The 23,976-nt window shown below is 40.8% G+C and overlaps 1 protein-coding gene across 4 annotated transcripts in view; it reads right to left on the bottom strand.

The window, feature by feature from the left end:
- Nucleotides 1–914: 914 nt before the first annotated feature.
- The window catches only part of cgnl1 (cingulin-like 1), a 33,953-nt gene continuing 10,891 nt past the window's right edge, over nt 915–23,976 (bottom strand). For 3 of the 4 annotated variants that reach the window (XM_080458241.1, XM_080458242.1, XM_080458239.1), the window contains exons 9-19: nt 13,410–13,616; nt 12,360–12,464; nt 12,134–12,286; nt 11,491–11,661; nt 7,345–7,506; nt 7,048–7,137; nt 4,170–4,253; nt 3,834–3,958; nt 2,769–2,877; nt 2,522–2,685; nt 915–2,441 (exon numbers count right to left, since the gene is read on the bottom strand). In XM_080458241.1, coding sequence (XP_080314367.1) covers nt 2,291–2,441; nt 2,522–2,685; nt 2,769–2,877; nt 3,834–3,958; nt 4,170–4,253; nt 7,048–7,137; nt 7,345–7,506; nt 11,491–11,661; nt 12,134–12,286; nt 12,360–12,464; nt 13,410–13,616 — 1,521 coding nt within the window. In that variant the 3' untranslated portion in view covers nt 915–2,290. The remainder of the gene's footprint in view (nt 2,442–2,521; nt 2,686–2,768; nt 2,878–3,833; nt 3,959–4,169; nt 4,254–7,047; nt 7,138–7,344; nt 7,507–11,490; nt 11,662–12,133; nt 12,287–12,359; nt 12,465–13,409; nt 13,617–23,976) is intronic. The other variant, XM_080458240.1, reaches the window with a different exon arrangement.

Genomic DNA, 23,976 nt, shown 5'->3' on the forward strand with positions numbered 1-23,976 from the left:
TAGTTTTGTAAGATGGGGGATACTATATGACTTTTAAGAAGCTGTTTTCTTTTAAGATTCTTCTTCCGTGAAACTGTCCATCCTTTGTCTAGTTAATCCACCATCTCTTCTTAGCACGTCTAACTCAGCTCAATCCGGCTTCTCCAGCTTTGCAACAAGGTGATTACTGTTACAACTAAAATATTTAAAAAATGACTTACTTCAACTGTTTTCTTTTGCTTCCATCTTCTATACTGCTTCATCAAATTGAGGGTCACGGTGAGCTGACAGTGGGTGAAGGCAGGTTACACCCCAGAGTGGTCATTAGTCCATCACAGGCCAGACAGAAAACAACTCGCTATCAGATTCACACCTACGGGCAGGTTACAGTCACCAATTAGCCTCTAACACATGTTTTTGGACCGTGGAAGGAAATCTGAGTATGTGGAGAATTCCCACACAGGATAAACATGCAAACGTAACAGAACAGACAAAATCCTCCCACAACCCAAAGATAGGACGATTTTCATTATGAGGAGACAATATTCACCACGACACCACTGAGCAGCTTCACATACATGTTTCATCTATGAGAGAAATGATTTTGAACAAGTGAATAATAAAGCTTCAGATTTAAAGATGTGCTTCGATCTTAAGAAAATAAAATGTCAAAATGCCATAAACAGCACAACTTGAATTTTCCCAACTGTGCTTGTCTTTGGTTTATGCTCCAGACTCAAACACTACAAGAGTTTTTGTCATGCAGATTTACCACTTTTGCTACTCTTCAGTACCTCACATGACACTACTGCAGTTTACACTGTTCCAACCTTAAGCACGATGGGCACTGCAACCGAAAAATTACTTTACAATGAAGGGACAGTCATGGAGAACTGTTTAGGGGCTGTGTTTAAAAAAAAACAACCAAAACAAATCCGGATCAGAAGTATCTTTATGTTCAGAACACATGCCAACCTTTAAATGTTAGGAACAAGAATGTGAGAGTAACTGAAATTAATTTTATTGTCGTCTCAGCAGGATTCATGAACATACAGCTGTGTGCAGAGAGGTAGTGGCAGGCTTCATCCACTCTCTCCCTCCGCTGACGTCACACAGGGGCATTTTCAGCACAGCCAACAGAGTGCAAATCATCACAGTGTAAAAATATAATAAATGATTGTCTGCTTGTCATCTGAAGAAAAATGTCCTCCCTTAATTAAAAGATTGTTTCAAGAACCCCACAATTTCCTCCGGCACTGGAAGTCACGACACATTTCAAATATTCTTGTATAAGGTTAAAACAAGACGGAGAAGTTCAGATTTTTTTTTTTACAGCTTAGGTAAGAAATAAACAGAACAAAATTAAATCAAATCATTTCCAGTATAAAATGGTATGCAGAAGCAAAGTTGGCTTAATATTGCTGAAAAAGATTAAAGATTCAAAAAAGTAAACATTGGAAGAAGCTGAGATGTGCGAGGGACACTGCAATGCTACTAATAAAAAATAAAAAATAAAAAAACCCGTGGAATGGATGACAAGTTAATTTATATTATTACATTACTGGTCATCCAATGATTACAAAAAAAGTATAAAAAAAAGAAGTGTTCAAAGTCCCTCATTTATTGTTCCCTAAAAATAAAATAAAAATCCTTCACTGAGCCACAACTTTGAATTTTCTGGCACGAATAAATAAAAACATCCCAACATATATGACTTCATATATTCAGTTTTGATTTCCATTCATTATTTAAAAAAAACAAAAAAACAGGTAAAAATATTTTATTCAACAGGAAAAAACTGTTGTTCAGATTTTGAGTGTAAATTTAGCAAGTTTGATCGGCCTAAATAAAAAAAGCAGAGTTCATGAAGGCAGTACTGGTTGCTGGTTGATTTACAGTGCATTACAGAGTGCATTTTCAAGTGGACTAAAGCTGGCATTCATGTTGAATCGGTTGGTTAACAAATCAAAAGGCTCTCTGGAAGAAAAGAATAAAGGAATGTAACATCAAAAGTATGTACATTTCATTTTTTGAGGACAGAAAGAAACATTGATAGTTCAATGATTTAATCAAACAGCTGCTTCAATAATACTGAGTGAATTCATGGACATCCAGACCCCGCCATGGGAGAATTACATCAACTGCTGAATTGAACTTTCACGAGTGAAAATTATTTCACTTGGTTTGAAAGTCTTAACATTCCAACAGGAAGTTCAGTGGGAATATTTACAGAAGCTCGTGGCGCCAATCTGCAGCCTTTTGGTCCGACTGTGACAGAAAACGCAGCTTGACTCACGACATCAGCGTTGGTTCATAAAGCGAAGGAGGACAGGAGGTTGTCCTGACTCGCTGAGCGCTTGTAGCTCGAGGATGAGCTGAAGTACGTCTCCCCGTCGGTACTGACGTCGTCATCGTCGTCGTCGTCCAGGGTGTTGAGCAGTGGAGCGGAGTTGCTCTTACGCCTGGATGAGATGAGAACAGTTTAACGGGAAGCACTGAGAACTGAAGGTCTTCAACAAGAGCTGCAGTGGTGTTTGTTCACCTCATCTCACTGCGCAGGGCTTTGAGCTGACTCTGGAGCTGCTCGTTGGTCTCCTGCTGATCGTCCAGGTCTCGCTGCAGCTTCTTCTTGCTGTGCTCCAGTCGGTCAATCTCCTCTTCAGCCTCATCCATCTGCCTCTTCAGGGCCTTCAGACGCAGATTCAGCTTCGCGGAGAAACAACACGCAAATGGTTCAACAAAGATGAAACGCTTCCACTATTTGCTTGACACACAAATCTCAGACTTACTTGGTCCTTCTGATCCTGGATCGAGTTATGTTCTTCCTCAACTTGCATCATCACCTCCTTTAACTTCCTCTCTAACCTGCGGTTCGCCAGCTGCAGGTTGGCCCGCTCCCTGAAACATGTGAGACATCATGCATCAATAAAAGCAACAAAAATTATTGTTTAAGAAGATAAAAACATTAGACCTCGTCAGATTTTTGCTGCCTTTTACTAACAACATGATCCAGAAAAAAAAGGAGAAAACATGGCACGTTAGTTCAGTTCATTTTGTATTCACACTTAGCTGCTGTGATTCAAACTATCACAATAAAACAGTCGAATATATTTACAGACCTCTGAAAGGCTCATATTGACATTTCCTGATAGCTTATATTCAGGGTTCAATCAGGAGCAAACTAAACAAGCAGCAGTGGAAGAAGAAGAAGACAAGAAACAAGGAATCTGCCCTTAAATTATACTCTATTACAAGTAAAAGAAATGCTGTTAAAAATATGTTAAAGTTGTGTTTTAAAAAAAATCACTTAAAGCATTACATAATTACATTTTTGTTGTCTTTTTTTTTAACCTCATTTTACCACGTTGTCAATTGCAGGCATTCATTTAAATATGTCTTTATTTAAACACAGATAATATATTTCACTCTGTAGAATTACACGGCAAGACGTTTCCTGAACACGTGGAGATGTAAAGAAGAATCTTTGTCTTCATTCAGTAAGAAACATAAATGTAGACCATGAATCTTAAAGATTCGTTTATATTGTGATCAAACTCAGGAGTGATTTGTGATCTTAAAGTAGATCACATGATGTGGACTGTCCTAGAGTAAAACTACATACTTGAGAAATTACATAAAATATAGAATATACATATTGAAATTTAGCCATACTTGAAAAGTACACAAAAACACTACTCAATTACAGAAGTGTGAGTATCCATAGTTAAACAAAAGTATCTCTAACACATGTTAGATTAAATTCTAAAACTAGAGTCAGTCTCTCCCCAAAGCTCTTCCATCATCTTAACTGCAGCTCCCTTCATCTTTATTTCCATCTGAAGCCTTCGGCTCACCTTTCCTCTCCCTCCAGCCTCTCCTCCAGCTCCTGTATGCGATTCTCCAGCTGGGCCACCAGCCCCTCTTTGCTGGGCCTCTGGGAGCCCTCCAGATGAGCCACTCTGGTTTTCAGATCTCTATTCTGGAGAGGATATAGAGAGGAATGCAGTGAGGGATCTCACAGGTGCAGTTTAAACATGATCATATCAGTGTATGAACAACGACACTAGTGGAGTGAAAATGGACACAAATGAAAATGAATTGAAAACTGAAAACGAGCTGGTGCTTTGAAACTGAGTTTGCAGGGTGACGTTTGTGTGTAGTTGTCATCCTCCAGACAGCAGAGTGTGTACCTGTCTCTCCAGAGCCATCTTGTCACACTCCAGGTCCTGTCTGCTCGCCCTCTCCTGCAGGAGTTCATTCCTCATCTGCTCCACCTGTCAAGACCGAGTCCAGACACTGTCATCGCTACAGTCCCACACTGTCTGACAACAATTATCGTCTCAGTCTCACTCATAACAGAAACCACCGCAGCACCCGGTGACTCAAAGTGCTGAACAGTTGACGCGTTATTGCTGGAGGAGCACAAGTTAATTGGCGAGCTGGATTTTCTTGTTTGCCTGCGTTTCACCTTTGGTGGAGCTCGTTCTGTCAGCCCTCAGCGACACAGCTTGAGTTCAGGAAGAGGAGTCAATGACAGTAATTTGTCTGCTTCCAAAAAAGTGTTTTAACATTTTACTGCGAGATGTGTGATTACACCGTTTCTGTAACATAAACAGGAAGCTCCAGCCAGCAGCTTATTAGCTTCAACCTGAATGCATCCTGAAAACACACAGGCCTACAGTACTGACAGTGTCTATCTTACTTTAGTTTTTAGGCATCTGCAATAGTGTTTTCTTTTTTTTAATCTTATTTTGTCAGTGTTCAACATTGACTTTCCAATTTGTGACACAAATATCTGCCACTTCGAATGACAGAAAATGTTGACCAAAGAAAAGCCTCAGATTAAACATAATGTCTGTGACAATGAGGACGAGCAGCCGCATGGCAGAGAGCCAGCTAGAATAAAAGTTTTACCCCAAATGTACACAATGAAATAGGTTGAATCTGCAACACTTACAAGTATTTAGAATTGAGAGGTGCATTGCAGAAAACTATAAATTGAAAAGAGATTTGTTTCACCAGTTCTCTCCACACTGAGAAACTATGAGGTCTAGATTTTGAATGTGAAACACACGGCACAGGAAAAATATCTGATCTCAAAACAATATTCAAATATCTTGAGATTTTTGTGATTTCTAAGCTGAAATTATTCAGGATAAAACAAAGCTATTTGAAATATGTCCATTTCTTTTTCAGATAACACATTTTCACAGTTTAAACAATATTATGGGAAAAATGTTTTACTTTTCAATTGTATTGTTGTTTCTGGAGTTGCAGTGAATAATGTGTGCGCTTTCACCAAGGCTTTCTGGACATCTCCTCTAAGCCAAAGGAAATAAAGCAGCAAGCAATATTTCCATAAATAAAGTATTTCTTTTATGCTGGGGTCATCACACCTCAACTCGGGGCACTCGAGATTGACTCAGAGAAACCCGACTGCTCCGTGATAGACTAGTTCAAAAGAAAGGAGAATGAAAACTAATCGATAAAGCTGTGATGGTTCTTTCTTGGTGAGAGGAGCTTTAGAATTGGTGATATTTTATGCCAATTAGTGGGTGACAGTGGGCTGCTCTGATGAACGATGGCCCCTATAACTGGTGCACCCAGCGCAGTGCTTGAGGGAGCTGAATCAGCAGACTGGAACATACAGCGAAACTAATCTGCTTTGTGAGAGACGACGGGAGAGGAGAGGGGAGATTACTCTCATTTAGACAGGAGAGGAGCACCTGGTGCCAGGAGAGACGCAGGTGTTCTTCCTGCTGCCTCCGCTGCAACCCCACCAACCCTCCACCCCATAGCCATGCACTCCCCCACTCCCCTCCCCGCAGACATGCGAGCACACACACCCGGCGCATGCCCGCATGCCCGCGCGTATGCGTGCACGCTCAAGCAGACCCACTCCACTCTGGCTGCACAAAACACGAGTGTTGCCTTGACAACCAACCTCAGCCTCATGCTGAACCAATGCCACTTTGTCACAATGCCACTCTTTTCTCTCTGCCAGGAATTTTTAAAAAGGGAAACCATTTAAGCAGATTTAAATACTCCACTCAGCCACAATAAAGCTCTCTTGGAGCCGCTACGCACTTTATTTAAATTTTCGGTGATAACTTTTGAATCCGTGTCAGTTCCAGACCGAGAAGAGCTTGTAACAAGGCCAGAAATTTAAAAGCAAGTAGCTGAAAAATGTGTTGTGGCTTCTGTCTGAATCTCATAGTGATTTAAAAATATGCGACTTTGGAAACCTGGAAAACGTGACACATGACATGCACATTAACATAAATCATTGGGGTTGTTGTAAAGAAGTTTGTAACTCAATAAGCAACATCTTTTTTCCTGATTATCAGAATCTCTCCTGGAGACAGTCCTAAAAGCATGCATACTTTATCTAAATGTTCCTTCAGTGCCTCCGTCAGCAGCTTTATCACCCAGGAAGGAAAACTGGAGCACATGCTGGAGAGGGAAAAATATCCTCCCGGCTTTTAGCACTAGAATTTGATTTGTTCTCACACTGAAGTTGCCGAGTGTAATTTCCAAGTGAACTCCACAACCTGAAAACTTGAGACATTTGGCAGCTTGCATATTTTGGCTCGGGCGGTGCATTTAAGAGAGGTCTTTTGTGACTGATGCATGAAAATTGGATAGACGCTCTGAGACCACGCTGGCGAGCCTCCAACCTGAATGATTATGCAAGATCATCTTACAAAGCAATAACTCGTCCTCCTTACTCAAACCAGGAGTTCACAGAGATGTTTTTGAGACTGCTGGATTAAGCAAGATAGGGATCAGCAACATGTGTAACGATCACAGTGAACCAAGTCTCTCAGAACACATTCCACACCTGAAATTGTTACATGGAGGTCACGTCAATTCATTTACAGATTAGTGGCGGCGGTCATGAAGTTAGAGGTGGAAGACAAAGCAACATGAGACCTGGATATCATTTACAGATTGAGATGGAACAGAGACACGTCTGTGTGAACATGGACAGCAGGCCACTGACACAGGTGAGCTCTGATAATGAGAATGTGTTGAGAGTGTGCATGTGTGTGTGTGTGTGTGTTGTACCTGCTCTCTTCCACGGTCAATCCTGTCCATCAGCTGGTCTCCACTTTGACGCTCCTCACTGAGGTTGATCTCTAGTTGAGAAATTCTCTCCTGCAGAATGAAATAGTTACACATGTTCAGCTACTGCTCACCGCCATCTCTCTTCTCTGTAAATATTTATCTTAGTCACTGGCAGCTGAGGTCTATGAGAGTTATTAAACACCCTAAGTGACAGAACTCTTCTGTAATTGCTCGATGTTACACACTTTAGTAATGACAGAGCCTTTGTCAGTGCCATTACTCTGCAACATTATGTACCTCCATGATTTTGATGTGTCGGGATTTGTCATCTTTCGTGTGGGCGTTCGCCTCAGCCTCCGCCTCCAGATCAAACATCTTCTTCTCCAGTGTCTTCTTCCCGAGTTCAGCCTCGTCTCGATCCCTCTGACACTGACGGAGGTCCTCCTCCCGGCGTGACAGCTAAAACAAAACATATTGACACTTCATTGCTCATGCAATGTTGGCAGCAGTCGGGAACGGATTTACATTTGTTGGCTTTTTCTCAGTTTGTTTTGTGTTAATGCAAAATGTTCCAGAAGTCTGAGGGGGAGGGGGGGGCTCTTCAAATTTAGACATTTAGAGAAAGATGAACCGCTCAGATGTTGACTGAGTTTGAGGTCACTGTACAGGTGAACTTCATAAATCTAGAAAGTGATGAAAAAATAAACCTGAAATTCTTAAGTGTTTGTCGTTTTTATGTATACAAAATCTCTTACAGATGTAAAATAAAAACCAGGAGTGGATGATAAGAAATTTAATTAAAATATCTCAAACACAAATTCTTTCACTCTTTTGGTCAATCTGGGCTCCCGCATGTTTGTTTTCATATTAAGAGAAACATAATCAAGCATCTCCTGTTTTGTAATGGCCACACCTATACTAATTCTAGCCTTGTTTTACTGGCAGGTAAAGGCATGAAATAACCTGAAGGAGTATTATGAGTTGTTCCTGTACCAGAATAATACAAATAATGTGGATTCATTAAAAGACCCTCAGCATACAACAAATTCTTATGTCCTGAGATCTTGTCGTTATAAATTTCACCTTGATTCATGTCAACTTCTCCTGCTGCGGCATTGACCAACACTTTAGTTGTAACGTATGGAAATTATTATATTATCTTCCCCTGAGTGACTAATGAATCCCCATGTTCCCTCTGAAGCAGAGCCCCCACAGCTGGAAAATTGCCCCAACAGCTTAATGCTGAGACCATAGAAATTCATCATCCAACCTCGTTTCTCACCCACAACAAATATTTGGCTATTAGTGAAGATTTAAACAGCCCTAAACAGCTATAAGCAAGTTTGTAAATGACTGTGGTCGTGAATTAATGTAGCAGATTGAGGGAGAAGGTGAATGGGTTTGTTAATGTGGTTTATCTTCAAGGTTAGATCGCTCCTCAGAGGAAGGCATTTGAATCTACAGGACATTTACAAAGATGATAAAAGGAGAGGAGGGATGTCTGCAGCCTGCATGTGTAACTTCAGTGATGATCGGCCGAGTTCACATGGGGGGAGGCTGACGGGACGTTTAGGTGCAGTTGGAAAAGTGGGCTCACAGGGCGAGTTAGGAGGCGGAGAGGGAGGAGGATGTGAATCAGCCAGCACAGCTTTCACAACAATGATATCACAGCACTGACATCCTCCTCTTCCTGAGCTCCAGCTGGACAAAGACACATGAGCAGGGATGCAAACTAAAAAAGGAAAAACCTGGACGCTGACCTAGTCCTCCCGACACATAAACTTTCCTTACTACTACATGTCATGTGCAGATGACATGGAGTTCATATGGGGAACATCCTGCTCAGCAAAACTCACCAACGGCTCATTGAACAAAGTGTGATACTAAGGAGTAATAACTAAAGGAAGTAATGGTCAACACACTTTTCTCTTTAAAGAAAGCTCTTTGGTTAAATATTATGGTCGAGTTTGCCAAACCTCTGTTTAAATGTGCCCAAAGGAGCTTTCATTATGAACAGACTCCGTTTGCTTACAGGGATCAAATTATAGAGCACTGAGTGTCTCCTACAGGTCTAAAACATCTTTAATGCATTCCCCTTCTCATAAAACATTAGCAGTACTCCCTTTTTCTGTTTTGAAATCTGCATTGTTTACTTCTCTTCTTTTATGGCCACATTAGCTCTAATAACTTTACCTCCCTGTGTCGTTGGGAGAAATGGGTTATCACAACTCCCCCGTATCCACGTTAACACACCACACAAACAACACAAACACACTCATCTACAACTCCAGCTTAAAACCTCCACAGGGCATCGTTGAGTTGAACAATCCTTTTATTGTTGTTTTTTGTTCCTCTTCTTGCTGTATGGCTGCTTGAATTCTGCAAATAGCAGATTTAACTTCACTCAGAAAATAAAGTATCAGAAGCTTTAGAAAACAAAACTAATGTTATCAGCTCCATTTCAATAACTATACACATGTTTAGTTGATAATGTGCCAAATAGACTGAGGATGAATGTCAAAGCAGAGGTTGTTATATTTTATGTACCGCCTATTTCTCTCTGCATGATATTACTCACTGATCAACCATAAAATTATGACTACCTGCCAAATATTGCGTCATTCCCTCTTTTGCTCTCCATAAACACTCAAGTGCAATGTACTGTGTATTCTAACACCTTCCTATCAGCACCACGGTCAACTTCTGCATCAGTTTAAAGTGGAGAACCTCCCCTGTTGAATCAGACCTCACAGGCAGGCCGTCACTCCACACATGCATCAATGATCCGGTCACTGATGACCTTTAGGTTAACCAGTTAAGGCTCGTCTTTTCTTAGACCACCTTCTCTTTCATTTTGCATTTTTAATGAAGAAGATCTTATACAAGGATTGATTGAAGGAGAATAGGTGTCAATAAATCCAAACATTGAGAAACACTCTGAATACATCAGTGATGGGTTGAGAATATTTATAGGTGGAGGAGGACGAGTTTTCTTATACGAGAAAAGACCAAAGGAAAAGTGTGAACAGGCTTTAGATTCTTCCACAGCTCTTTTAGCTTCCACAAAAGAAATTTCCTGGCTACCACGTCTCTACACACACACACACACACACACACACACACACACACACACACACACACACACACACACACACACACACACACACACACACACACACACACACACACACACACACACACACACACACACACACACACACACACACACACACACACACACACACACACACACACACACACACACACACACACACACACACACACACACACACACACACACACACACACACACACACACACACACACACACACAGTGATACAGCAGAGCGTTCAAGTCAGTCCCTGAATATTCTCATTCTAATCAGTCATCATACTTTTTGTATCGTTGACTCATCCCAGGCTCTGTGGCTTCTCTCACTGACGATAATAAAAGTCAATGCATTTTGTACCAAGCATATTGAAATTTAGCTGGCCTTATAATTATAGTTATTTAAGTACAGCACTCCACTGAAGTTCTGTACCTATACTTTGAAAACCACATTGTCTACAAAACAGACATTTCATTTGCAGAAGAGAAAAACGTTTTTTTGTTCTACATTAAGGATAAGCCTCAAGCTTGTACCAGATGTTCTGTTTTACTTGGAGTAGCCTGTAAATGCCCGGTTCAGATGGATGTTTTGTGGAGCCTTATAGGTTTGAATGCATGTTAACAGAGGTATGTTATCTTGAGCCTCAGCTTATGGTTTAAATCTGGTTGATTCACAAAACCAGAACTGTCAAAGTTTCATATTCAAACAAATGTATGTCGTTGATTAACAAAACCAAAACACCAAATAGTCAAATTTATTTTACTGTGAATCCATCACATATAATTCTGCTACTGTTTGACTATGCACACTTTTTGTGGTCATCATAAAGATGGTCTTCTCCTGCCATGAATAAATATTTGTCATATAAATAAAACAGCATGGGTCACCCTCATTCCAATGTTAATTATTCATTCAGCTATTCCCTCTTTCACAAACGCATTCCCCACATTCCTAAGTGCTGACAAAGACCAACAATGAAGAGGGTCACACATCAAGTTTCACTATTATGGGGTTATAACCGCGATCACAAAAAGGCGCTGTGTTTCTCTTTAAAGTCCGACATCCAGAATTAATAAAAGGTTTTGGGTCTGAAAGGGAGCAGGAATACCAATGTGATGACATTGCTCTCTTAAGGGAGGTCCTGATGTTATCGAGTGACTCAGACTGGTTGAGTCACAACAAAGCGTCCATCATGTGCCGTTCTACATGGGAGAGTTCAGCTGGCCTGACTAATGCTGGTCTTTATCTGACCACTCTCACCAGAAAAGCAGCGTCAGCGTTCAAATGAGTGGCTCTTCTCTAAACTACATGATGCGGCAGAAGGCCATTTTACCTCATCTTGCAGGGTTTTGGTGACCAGCAGGCACTTGTCCAGCTCCTGTTCTCGCTCCCTCAGAAGCTTCTGAAGCTCCGTCAGCTCCCGGCGGTTTTTCTCCCGATAAATATCAATCTGCTCCTGCAGCTCTAGAGTGGACGACTGAGACGCTTCCACAATATCATTCATCTGCGAGCAAAGTGCGAGAGGAAGGACTGGTCAAAGAAACGTGGCAAAGAAACAATAAATGATGCAGCTCAGGAGGAGGAAAGTATTTAATCAACTTAACGCTTTGTTAAAACAGCACATCAAGCCCAGGTTATTTGTTAATGTATTATAAATTGTCACAAACATATATTCTTTTGGAAAGCCCACTTTAACAAAAAAAGTTATGGACGAGAAATGGAATCGATTGTTCTTTTCTAATGACCTCTCCTTGAAGACTTAGAAAGGGAATTTCCAAGTATTTTGTTCAATTTCAAATATTTTACTTTTAGAAATCAACTCTAATCCTTCAAAATGTGTTCAATATAAACAGATAATGAAATGTCCTGTGACAAAGTGGATAGCAGGACCGGAAACTGAAGTTCACCAAACTGAATAAACCAGATTCATATGATGGTGCGGGATGGATGTGCTGGTACTAAGCAGGGAAACCTACCTCCTTCTGAAGTTTCTCCACCGTACGGTCCAGCAGCCTCCTCTCATCCTCTATGTCATTCTTCATGTTTTTGAACTGCTCCTTCTGAGCTTTCTCCTCCTGTAACCTCTCCTCCAGCTCTCTGTGTTCACTGCTCAGCTTGGTCAGATTTCTCTGCAGGAACGTTCAACAATGTCAAATTGTACGTCTCTATATGGGCGGTTGTATGCAATGGTGCTCATCTTACCTGCACGTCCTCCAGCCGGATGGTTAATGCTCGGTTGGCACGGGACATTTCCTCCTCTTGCTCTTTAATTTCGGCCAAAGACTCCTCCAGCTGCTTTTTGTCTCTCTGTCAGGTGATTATTGCAGTATGGTAAACATTTATAAGAAATGATTTGCGACACATCTTCAGACCTCACCCATATCCCTGAGTGCACAGTCTAACTTGATGAGGATCAGAAACTTAAGTGAAACCTAAAGGTGACAGTCATTTCGACAGGACCATCTGCTTAGAAAAGGAGGTAAGGCTCGTAGATTCAACGTCTTTTTCATGAATCGCCTATAAACCCACTTTGCTAGACTTCAGATGATGTTGAAACAAATAACATAATAAAGTTTTCTTATGCAGCTCTTACTCAGTGCTGTTCAAGAAACATACAAAGGACAGTAAGAACCATTAGAGGAGTGTTAAACTAAAATAGAAACATTGAATGGTATAAAGCTGGAACACAGTAGCAAATAATAGTGTTTCATCTAAAAGCCACAATATAAAAAGTAGAAAAACCTTTCACCGCCTTTTACTTTTTCAGCTTTGATGACTATACACTATTTGATTTAAGTATTAATAAAAAAAATTGTAATTATACAATAATATTTCCTGTTATTTTATGCATCATTATCGCCATGTCCTCATTTTCAATTCAATTCAACTTCATTTATATAGCACCACATACAAAACGGTAATTTCTAGGGTATTCTTAACAGAGAGAAACCCAACAAATCAACGTGCACCGGGGGCGGAAAGGAAAAACTCTCTGTAACAGAAACAAATCTTTGAAGAACCAGACTCAGAGGTGGCTGCTTTCTGCTGTTCCGGTTGGGGTGAGGGAATAGAGGAGAGAAAAGGATAGGACAGATTTATGTAGGGATACAGACCCTAGTTCGGGGAGACGGTAGGAAACATTCTTATTATTATTATTATTATTATTATTATAGGAGCCATTAAAACTCAGTCTGCATCAGCTGGCTTCGTCCTGCAGAGGACTCTCCCTCTCGACTCACGCTGGCCCCTCACCTCCAGTCGTCCACTTTTGTCTCCCAGCCTGCTCTCCTGTAGCTTGGCCTCGTCGATGATTCGGTTGAGTTTGGCCACCTCATTTTCCAGCTCCTGAGCCCGCCTGCGCAGCCGCTCTGCCTCTTGTATGAGCCGCCCTGTTTGGCCCTCCGCTGCACCTTTGGCTGCCTCCACTTCAGCCTTCTCTCGGACCGCTGCCATGCTGCTCTGCAGATCAGAACGAGGCAGGAGGGCTTCAGTTCAAAGGAAGCAGCAGTCTGTGACACTCCACAGAAACAAATAATGATGCATGATGAAACAATTCAGACTGAAATGCCTCATAAAACAGAAGCTATTTGTGGAGCTCAGGTTCTCCCTGAACTTTTGTTGCTGTGGAGAAAGAAAAACAGACTTGTACTTTAATGATTTCACACGTCACAATAAACCACAATTGAGGGCTACTAAATCTGGGATTTCACGAGGATCTACTGGGTGACAGCCACTAAAAGCCAATGAAGGAGCAAGCAGTTGTTGATGTAGAACACTGTGGCCCTCACCTGGTTATATATATTTAGAGAAAGGGTTCTTCAGCACCTGAGGCAGAGATTTATATTCCTGTCCTCTAGCTGTTGACAAGGTTTTGTATGTATTTTTCCTATAACCTTAACACCAAGACAGTTGATATTTAGAATATTCACAAATTACCAGAAAGTAGACAAATTGTGTTTTGCATCCATGCATGAGTCATCAACATATATATTGGCACAATAAAAGCTTCACCATTCTGTCACACATTTCTAACCTCAGCTTTTTAGTACAGTATTATTGAAGAACTTCCAGATTTAGAAACATGAAGTTTTATAGGAAAAGGGGGCTGCTATGCTCACTAAAGGAACATTTTCTGACAAATCTAAAGAAATCAAATCTAAAGGAATGAAGGCATCATCTTCATAAGAGGGCTGATGAAGAGACCTGTGAGCGCTCTTTCATGAAATAACAGTGTGCTTGAACTGTGATATCTGAAAGTGGAGTACTATGGAGCCGAATGAAAACACAGAAGGCAGGTGTGATGACAGCCGTCACAAGGAAACAGCAACACGAGGCAACACTTTTGTTTGGTTTAAGTGGAAGTAAGTGGAATGTAAAGAAACAGGTTTGACCGTTTATCTCGGTTCAGTGAAATATGCACGAGGGAACACAGCACTCTACAACACATAAACAGAATGTGAAGCGTTTTGAGTCTACATCAGCTAAACCGGGGCAATAAGAACTTCCAAGAAATGTACTATATGTGAAAATATGTCACAGGGCTTTTAAAACTCATATACAGGAAGGTTGCTCTCATTACGCATCAAGTGACGTCCAAGAATGCCACCACACATGCATAAACAAAAGCATAAAACCACACACAGACACAGACACACAGACACACAGACACACACCCTTTTGCTTTGACTAAAGTGTGTAGTAACCCAGCTTGTGACAGCGACGGGACTCAGCACTAGAAAACAAACACTGGAACAATAACTGCTTTGTTGGAGTAACTTTTTGAAGCAATGCAAAACTAATCCTGCAGATATGTCACCACTGAATCACACTATAATAAGCTGTGGGAAAAATTCATTGAATTGATTGAATAGAGTTTTGCAGGTGATACAGATATGAAAACAACAACAACAAAAAAATTGTGTCTCTTTCAAACTTTCAAAGAAATCAACTGATAGTTTAAAAGAAACCTTAATTTAAAGTGTACAGCTCTTCACCCCTCAGTGCCTTTCAGTGGATTATAAGAAGACGCTCGTTAGTCAGCTCATGCATCACAGTGCATCAACAGAAGCCTCGTCCATTGGAAAGGTGAGGGGAGCCTCCCTGGCTCAGTGCCGGCGGGCCAGTCAGACCTGTTTCACCGCAGAGCCACCCTCATTGCTGCCTCACTGGGTCACTGAGCCTGTTGTACGTGGAAGACACTCAGCACCGCCAAATTAAGAGATAAAGTTGCTTCAACTGTAAAGATCATCCAAACAAATGAGAGCTCATGTGAGACATCAAATACCAGACAGTTTACCTTTAACAATAACCGTCAGAGCTTAGTGTGCTGCAGTACCAGTTCTCAACACCACACAATGGTTTATGCATATTTCAATTCAGTTGAATCAATTCTCTGGACATTATATTGCAATGTAATGAAGGTATCATTGCAGGACTCTTGTATTCAGAAATCTTGTCTATCGACATATGTGCAAGGTGTTTTGCTTTTTGAAAGCTAGATTGCTGTATTACTACTCCTTCAGTTCAGTTTTGTTGTCAGGTGTTTTATCCAGACTGTGGAAATTATCCTCTGTTGTTTTGACATAGCCTGTATTTCTGATCATTACAAATAAATATAAAACCAATATTAGAAAACAGGAAGATTAGAGATAATACATAATCAGAATTTTATAAGATGGCGTTGTCATGGCCTCTCTTTCTGTGAGGAGTTTGCATGTTCTCTCTCGGTTTTCTCCAGGTCCTCATGTTTTTGGACTGTGGGAGGAAACCAGAGGTTGAAGCTAATTGGTGACTTCTCCATATTGGTGAGTGTGGGCCTGTCTGTCTGCGTTTCCCTGTGACGGACCAGCAGCCCATTGTTCCAGCACCCTGCGACCCAGAGTTGGTTAAAATGGTATAAAACACAGATTGGTTCATTGAAGACAGATGTATAATTCATAATGGTGACCATCAGGTATCCTGCCACATGCTGCTCTAACCTCTGGCCCACCACTAGATATAGGATTTTGTTTTGTAGCTCTTCTGTTGTTTAAACATTCAAAAATGTAAATCAACACAAGCAAGACAACAGGCTTCCGACTGATGAATTGAATTAATATTGCTATAATATTCAACACTGTGTCATAAATGTACTTGGGACTGTAGTCCATTATGGTTTTGAGTTTTTAAGCTCGAAAAGAGAAAAACAAGATGAGCTCTGGATTTGTGGCTAAACTGCTTCTCTAATCCAGCTTTGGTCGTCTTTGTGCTCCGTCATGATAACAAACTACACAACATGTTGAACCCATCGCTTCTGTCTGTCCCACTTCCCACACTGGGTCATACGTGTTAAAAACATGAGCAAGACCATGGGAGCAGAAAACGAAGGCTCCTGCAGCAGTCTGTGGAGAGAACACTCACTTTCTGCACCAACACACCTGCATCTTTATTAGATGTGTTTATCTCAAAGCAGATTGTCTCAGCAATGCGCATGAATAGAAGTGGTTATATGTGTTGTGTAAATATGCAACTGTAAATCTCTAAAACGCTTCACAAACTTCATTCTTGTTTTCACCATCACGAAGGGGTTAATCATTATTTAAACATGCTGAAGCTTCACTAACGTTTACCAAACAATCATTGGTAAGGATTTGCACCCAGAACACTCATTTATCAGCTACGATTTATTTAATTTGTCTTTCAATCAATTTTTTTAATCACCTCTTTCAAAACAAACTTCACAGCACAAGCGGATTGTAGTGTACTAGAACAATATCTGAGAAATACAAGTCAATATCGTAGTTCATTTTTTTCCCCTGTGAGCATTTGACTCTTTGGCCTCATGTGTAAACAAACCGTTTGTCTAAAGTTGCACATTAACTAACTTTGTGGAGTCTTTGAAGCCTGGCATGCATGCTGAAGTGAAGCGGGTCGTGTGCTGTGATGAAATCTTGGCTTGTTCCGATCTTACAAAATAGAAAACAAAAAACACCAAAAGATATGTGCAAAAAACCTGCAATAAAATCAATAAAATAGTGAATTAAAAAAGCTTTTTTTTCCTGCATTAGTTGAGACTGTATTCATGAGTAACTTTAATATAATCAGACGAAAGATTGATCACAACGTTGGATCTGACACACTCCTATTAAGTGTCTTTATGTACATCATAAGGTCTTTTTAATCTATGTGTAAATACATCTCACTGACTTCTTTATACATTCTCAAGAGCACTTATCAAATTTCTTCAACTGACATCCAGGACATTTTCATACATTGATTTGGTCATAATGTCCCCGGCTCTTATTGCACAACAAAGTCCAGATGTATATTTACTCCTGTGAACACGTCACATCTTCTGTGCATTCGTGTCACTTCAGGCCCAAAAACTGTTGGCAGTCTGAACTTCACTGTGGACAACTAAACACACACATAAAAAAAGCTGATCTTAGCAAAAATTCTAAATTGAGGATTAATGTGAACCATGCAGATATCAAGTATGACCAGATGGAAACATTGGATATTTAATCTGGTCTTTTGGGTGTAGGTTTATTTCCAATTTCTATATTTCTATATTACAGTACATTACAAAAATTAACGAAATTAAATTAATAGATTCTCTGAATGCCTACTGCAAAGATCATGACTCTCCCACTCTGCGCTTCATGTTTGTCTGCATGTGTTTTGTTTCCAGAGGTATTTCCTACATACGTTATGCCTCAGCCCTTCGTATATCATAAGCACCACAACACGTTAACGTGACCAACAGAGAGCTGCACTAAACCATTCTCCTATATTCTAAACTGTGTTTTCCAGTTCAGGGTCATGGGGCACTGGAGGCGACTCCAACAATCAAAGAGTGAAGCGCAGAAGACATTCTGGGCAGGTCGCCAGCACATCCCAGGGCAAATACATTCACATTCATGGGCATTTAGGATCGTCCATGAGAGAAAACCACAATACCTGGAGGAAACCTGTGCACGTACAGGGGGAACATGCAAACATGCAAATCATATACAGTGAAGTAATATTGCCTGTGATAGTTTGCTCACTTTTGAAGCCCATGCAATAGTTTATTGAGTCTATGGGGAAACCACAATTTGCAACGACTATAATAGTAAGTGATAACACATGAATCATCCCACAGGGGGATATTCAGTTATCATAGCAGCTCCACATTGCACAAAGATATGAAGAAAATAAGAAATTAAATATCAATGGATATTACATTATTAAATGCTTTTCAAATTTGAAAATATTATGAATTGTTGACAAGAAAATTATGCCATTAAAATTTTTTACTTAAACAATTTGTAATTTCCAGCAATCATCACATATTGAAGTGTCCATCTACAGTCAGGATAGACTGAGAAATAATTCAGTTTTACGCTTCAGTTGACTCACTGGTGTGATCAGTTATTTCAACTTCAGCCCTCAACCTCAGGCAAAAGCGATTGTAGAGTTATTAAAATACAGTATGTGTGCTGTATGAGTGCTACAATAAACCTTTCAACTCTTTTGTGCTTAAGTAAGTACACAAAGTAACAGTGTGGTGAGTGCTTGACCTGCATTCTGTGTTCCTACGCCCGTCACCTGTCTTGCCTTTGGGTGGAGGGGGAGTGGGCAAAGTCCCCAAACACCTTTCTCTGTTGACAGTTTAAGAGTTGTGGTCAAAGAAGAAGTGCATTTCTTGCATTTTATAAAAGTAGGCCACAGATCCACAAATCTTTAAACGGCTTGTGACCAGGACAGGAGCTGCACAGCGCTGTAGTTGTTCGGCCTCTCGCCTCATAACGAGAACGTTTGAGTCTGGCTTGAGCTTGGTCTGGCCTTTCTGCGTGAAGTCTACATGTTCGCCCCAGTGTTTGTGCATGGGTTTTGTCAGGGTATTACAGATTCCTCCCACAGTCCAGAGTCATGCATTTGAGGTTAATTAATGACTCTAAATTGCCCAGAAGTGTGAAAGTGCGCATGAGACCGTCTCTCTGCTTTTGCTCCGCAGTGGACTGGTGAGCTGTCCAGGATACATCAGCTGGGATCAGGTCCAGCACCTCACTACACTCAGTCTGATAAAGTGTCAAAGACGGATGACTGGGATGGCTGTGTTTATTTAGATTTGACGTGGAAAGCCATATTTCTCTGCTTTCTGGTAGTTTTGGAATTTTCTAGAAAGCATAAACGATCCAAGAGTAACAGTGATAAGACGTATGCATGTCAGATCAGTGATGCCAGTATAGTAATAAAAGGGTTATGAAAACATTTCCAAGGTCATACTGTGCATGTTTTTTCCCCGGCACAATGTCAGATTATCCAAGTTCTTCCTTCATATCAGGTGTACAAATCTAAAAAGTTCCCTGACAACGCAGACGCTTTGATTCGCTTCACCAGCACAAAGTATGCATTACAAGTACAACAGCTTCCCTCATTAGAAAAATGTACCCAGACCCGATGGTAACTGCAACAGAAGGCCCGTCAAGGACAGAAAAGGGAGGATTGAGGAAGAAATTAAAATGCGACAGCTGAGAAACACTGGCATCTCTTTGGTCAAACGAGAAATCAAATCTCATCTTGTCCTCGGAGGTACGGAAACAGAAACTGGCTTTTAAAAGATTCTCTGTGCAAAAGCCAAACTACACATTTGCAGGGGTGTGATGGAATTACAGAGAGCAGGAAAACTGTGGCCACACAAAATCTCCAAGAGATATCAATGCTTCCAATTTAAAAAAAAACAAAAAACATAATGAAGAAGGCATTCAAGGAAAAATAAATGAACCCGTTTGTTTTTTTTAGTTTTCTTCAGTCTCGCTGGCAGACATGAAAATAATTGTGATGCTTCATCACAAGACTTAAAGCTTCCTGGATTTATTGTAAAATAAAATAACTAGTCCATTACACATGAAATATTTCAAAAGGAGACACATGTTACAGAACTCATACGGAGGATTACCTCACCGTCTCAACATACTCTAGAATCAGTCACATTCACCCAGCAGTGACTACGGAAGGTGCTCACAGACACAGTTGGGGGTTCAGTGTCTTACCTTAAGACATATGACAGGGTGAGATCAGTTCTCCACCCCCCAACGTTGGGAATGAAAGACAACCAACTATAGCAACCAACCCAAAAAAGTCTCTAAAATAGTATTAATATGTACAGTATGAAAGTAATTTCCTTCATTGCAAAAACAAAGAACTGCCCTCTGGGATTAATAAAGCATTTCTATTTTATTCTCAGCAAAACATTGATCAAATCAAAGAGTGTTTGTTAGGAATCACTCAGACTGACTTTGAAGGCTCAAAGTGATAATTAAATCCTAAAATCTTGTCCCAGCTGAAGCTAAAGAGAAGAAAAGTCAGTGTTCCAGTTTCCAGGACAAAAAAATGGAACGTCTGAATAAGCGTATGAGCTTGAAGAGAAACAGCCGTAACACACATCCCACACAACAGTTCAAATCTGAGGATAACCAGCTCAAAATAAGAAGGTCTCATCCTGTATGTTGATATACGGTATAATCACATCTAGATTCATTGCAACACATCAGACAGTGGGCGTGAATAAGACAAAAAGAAACAAAACAGGTTTCCATTCATTTTTTCATGTGCCTTAAATCTTTTTTTTTTTTTTTAAAAGATTAAATAAAAATCCCTGTCGTTCCCTTCAAAACACTACAGGGAAGCCAAACACTGGCAGACACTCCCATTTTTACTGACATCATCTTCAGTTCTGCTTTATATTCTAGAAATTCTCTTATAACAGTATGAGCAGCGCAGGTGACGTCCCCCACCCCAAAAAGAAGCTCTGGACCTAAGGTTGGGAACCACTATGTGATAAGTTTTTGTGAGAACACAAGGATTAATGGTTAAACTTTCATAAGTTATTTCTATAAGTGTTATGTTGTTTTGGCTGATTAGACTGCCACCACATTGAAGCTCACTGGCGATGAAGTAAAGAAACAATACCTCCAAAACCGTCCGGGCCAATATTCAGTTTCACACTGTTCTGACCCTAATACAGTATGTCCAACACTTTCTGAGAGCATTGCTGCGTATTCATTTCCTGTTTTCGAGTCCGTTCAAAGCCATGAGTGCAGAAAGTTATCAGTGCAGCTATTTGAAGACCTAAAAAATTTAATATTTCAACGAGGATAACCTGCTAATTCCGTCTCTGCCAGCAGATAATGATTTCCATCCTCAGTCGCTGTCCTACGTCTCATTCCGCCTCTTTCCAGTCACTCCTGAAGCTTCACTGGGAAATACAGCGCTATCATCAAACACACAGACTCACGCTGGAGTCTTTACTTTCGAAACAAGCCTGAGGGGAAACTCTTCTCTAGGCTGCGTAAGTTTGATGATCAGACAGTGAGACTTCAGTTCACACACTGGCAGAGATTATTCGAGAGGCAGGACGCGATAGAGCCCAGAATGGCACGGGCCAGAAAATGAACTGCATTTAGGTGAGCTGCAGATCACTGCGGACTCTTGCGTGGAAACTGTGGAGTTAGGAAATGAAAAAATACAGCATTTGGGATTGAGGTTACAGATGAGAGTGCGATAACAATGTGGCAGTGTCGCACACTGTGGCTTGGGGCTGTAGGTGAAACATAACAAGAGCTGGAAATGATGCGATAAGCACAAAGCTCTGTCTTTATAGTTAGGATGGGGCTGAGACCTATTAAAGCTTCCAGCATTGACAGCCTGGAGTCCGCAGAGAAGGAGATACAGCAGCAGCACCCTGAAGAGGCACAAATGAAAAGATGGGCGGCTCTCCTGCAGGTCGGAGCGGGTACACTGTAACAGAGATGGAGTTGGGTAAAGGAGGAGGTCTGCAGGGAGCACATTCTCCAGCCTGACCCAGACATTCCTGGAAACAAACCCTCATTTCTACTAAACTGAACCTCATCTTTGTACATTTTTCACATGCTAGTACACACCGAAACAAAAGTTCACATCCACTTTCAAATGAGCAGATGGGAACTTTGCCAAGTAATACCTATATAAGCAAATCTGGTCTTTTCAAAACTGTATGTCTAAGATTTTGCAGGGCTGATAAAATTCCAAAGATTTCAGCTCATCAAAAACACAATGCAGCTTTCAAGTTAAGACACAAAACAGGCCCCCCGCTCCTTTCACGGGGGTCGGGCTCGCATCCCCTTTCCTACAGCACACTGACCCACTTATTCAGCATGTCCCAACCCCCGCTGCTATTATTGTGTGAAACAAACTAATCATTCATTGCTGACTGAGGTTCACAATTACCCCCACTCTTTCAGGGCGCAGAAAGAAGAGGGGACATGACGCGACTCAGGAACGGTGGCTCATTAGATTAGTGATGCCTTGCCACTGCAATTAACGGGTATACAGAGCAATTTAGTGCTCCAGTTTTCAGCATTCTTGTCCCCATGGACAGCCCCGGTCACCGCGAATGTCAAGGGACACAAAGAGAAGAGAGCCAAAGAGCTGGTTGAAGATGAACACTTCATAGTTGCTCTTTTTTCCCTCCAATCTTATACAAATACAAAATTTTGCAATATTAAGCAGCATTAAATATTTGACTGTATTAGCAATCGTGTCAAGTTCAAGTGAGAAGGGATCCACAGTCTAAAAATATAGGCCTTTCTCAGTCAATTTGATTATCACTGAAAAGTTAATTGTTTTGCCAATTATTTCCACACTCCTATTAAACATTCCCCTGCGATCTCATGAAATAATAAATAACATTTTGGGATGCCGTACATTTCATTTTCATCCATTATGAGCTAAGATTATATACATTAAATTAGAAAAAAGCTCAGAATATTTCATATTATGTCTAATAAATTCAAAAATGTGGACGTTTCACCATTTCGTTAAACATTTGTGGGGAGTAATCAATGTTTGCATAAATTTTTATTTTTTCAAACACATCACTGTATTGACAGTATTAGTGTTTCCTAAAAGTTTATTTTGTAACAAGAAATACTTTTAATGGAATTTAAAAAAAAATCTTGGCAATTAATAATTTGCATGAACCGCAAAAATACAAACATCGAGCTTGAACAGCGCCACAATAAAGACGATATTCAGGTAAAACTTCTACACAGAAGGAGGTGACGGTCCTCTCAACTGCAGAGGAGTCGTAAAGTCGAACCTGAGGGAGAAACATTACTTGAAGGACATTGATGAGGGACTCCAACCAGCTCTTTTAGACCCTTAAAAGAGAGAAACAATGACCTCAACCTGCCAAGTTTTTACTAATCAAAGAGGGTAAACCCCTGTTGACAAACTCCCTTGGGGGAGCTGCACCGCCGTGTGACAATGGGAAATGTTCTCAAAGACTTGCTGCTCCAGAATGCTGCTGTGGACCCCCATCAGGCCGGCAGGAAGCCCAGAACAAGGACAACTTCCACTTATTGAGACAAACAGGACACACGTGAGGCAGACGGCGACCCCCTGATAAAACAAAGTGTCTTCAGCCATTTTTCAGAGCGCCGGCTGCTGCCATGCCCCGCTGCTGCCATGCCCCGCTGCTCGTCTTGTCCAAACTCAGCTTCCGCCATTTGTGAAACAACACCTGGCGAAATGCTTTCTGTTCTATACAAACGCATGTTAAGACATTTTATTTCTGAAAGATGATACCCATCACTGCTCTCTGTGTAGCATTGCTCAGCAACAAGGATAATACTGAGATCAGCTTGTTTTTTTTGACACTTCAGAAATGATGATCATGAAATATTTCAACGAGGACACATCAGACAAGCTCATGTACGGATAAATGTTTCTAAATCTTCTCATCAAAAAGTGCTCTTCCAGTAAAACCTTCTCCACAGAGGAACAAGCGAAGATAGTTAAACAACACACACTTCTG

The sequence above is a fragment of the Lipophrys pholis genome (assembly GCF_963383615.2).
Source record: "Lipophrys pholis genome assembly, chromosome: 2".
NCBI lineage: Eukaryota > Metazoa > Chordata > Actinopteri > Blenniiformes > Blenniidae > Lipophrys > Lipophrys pholis.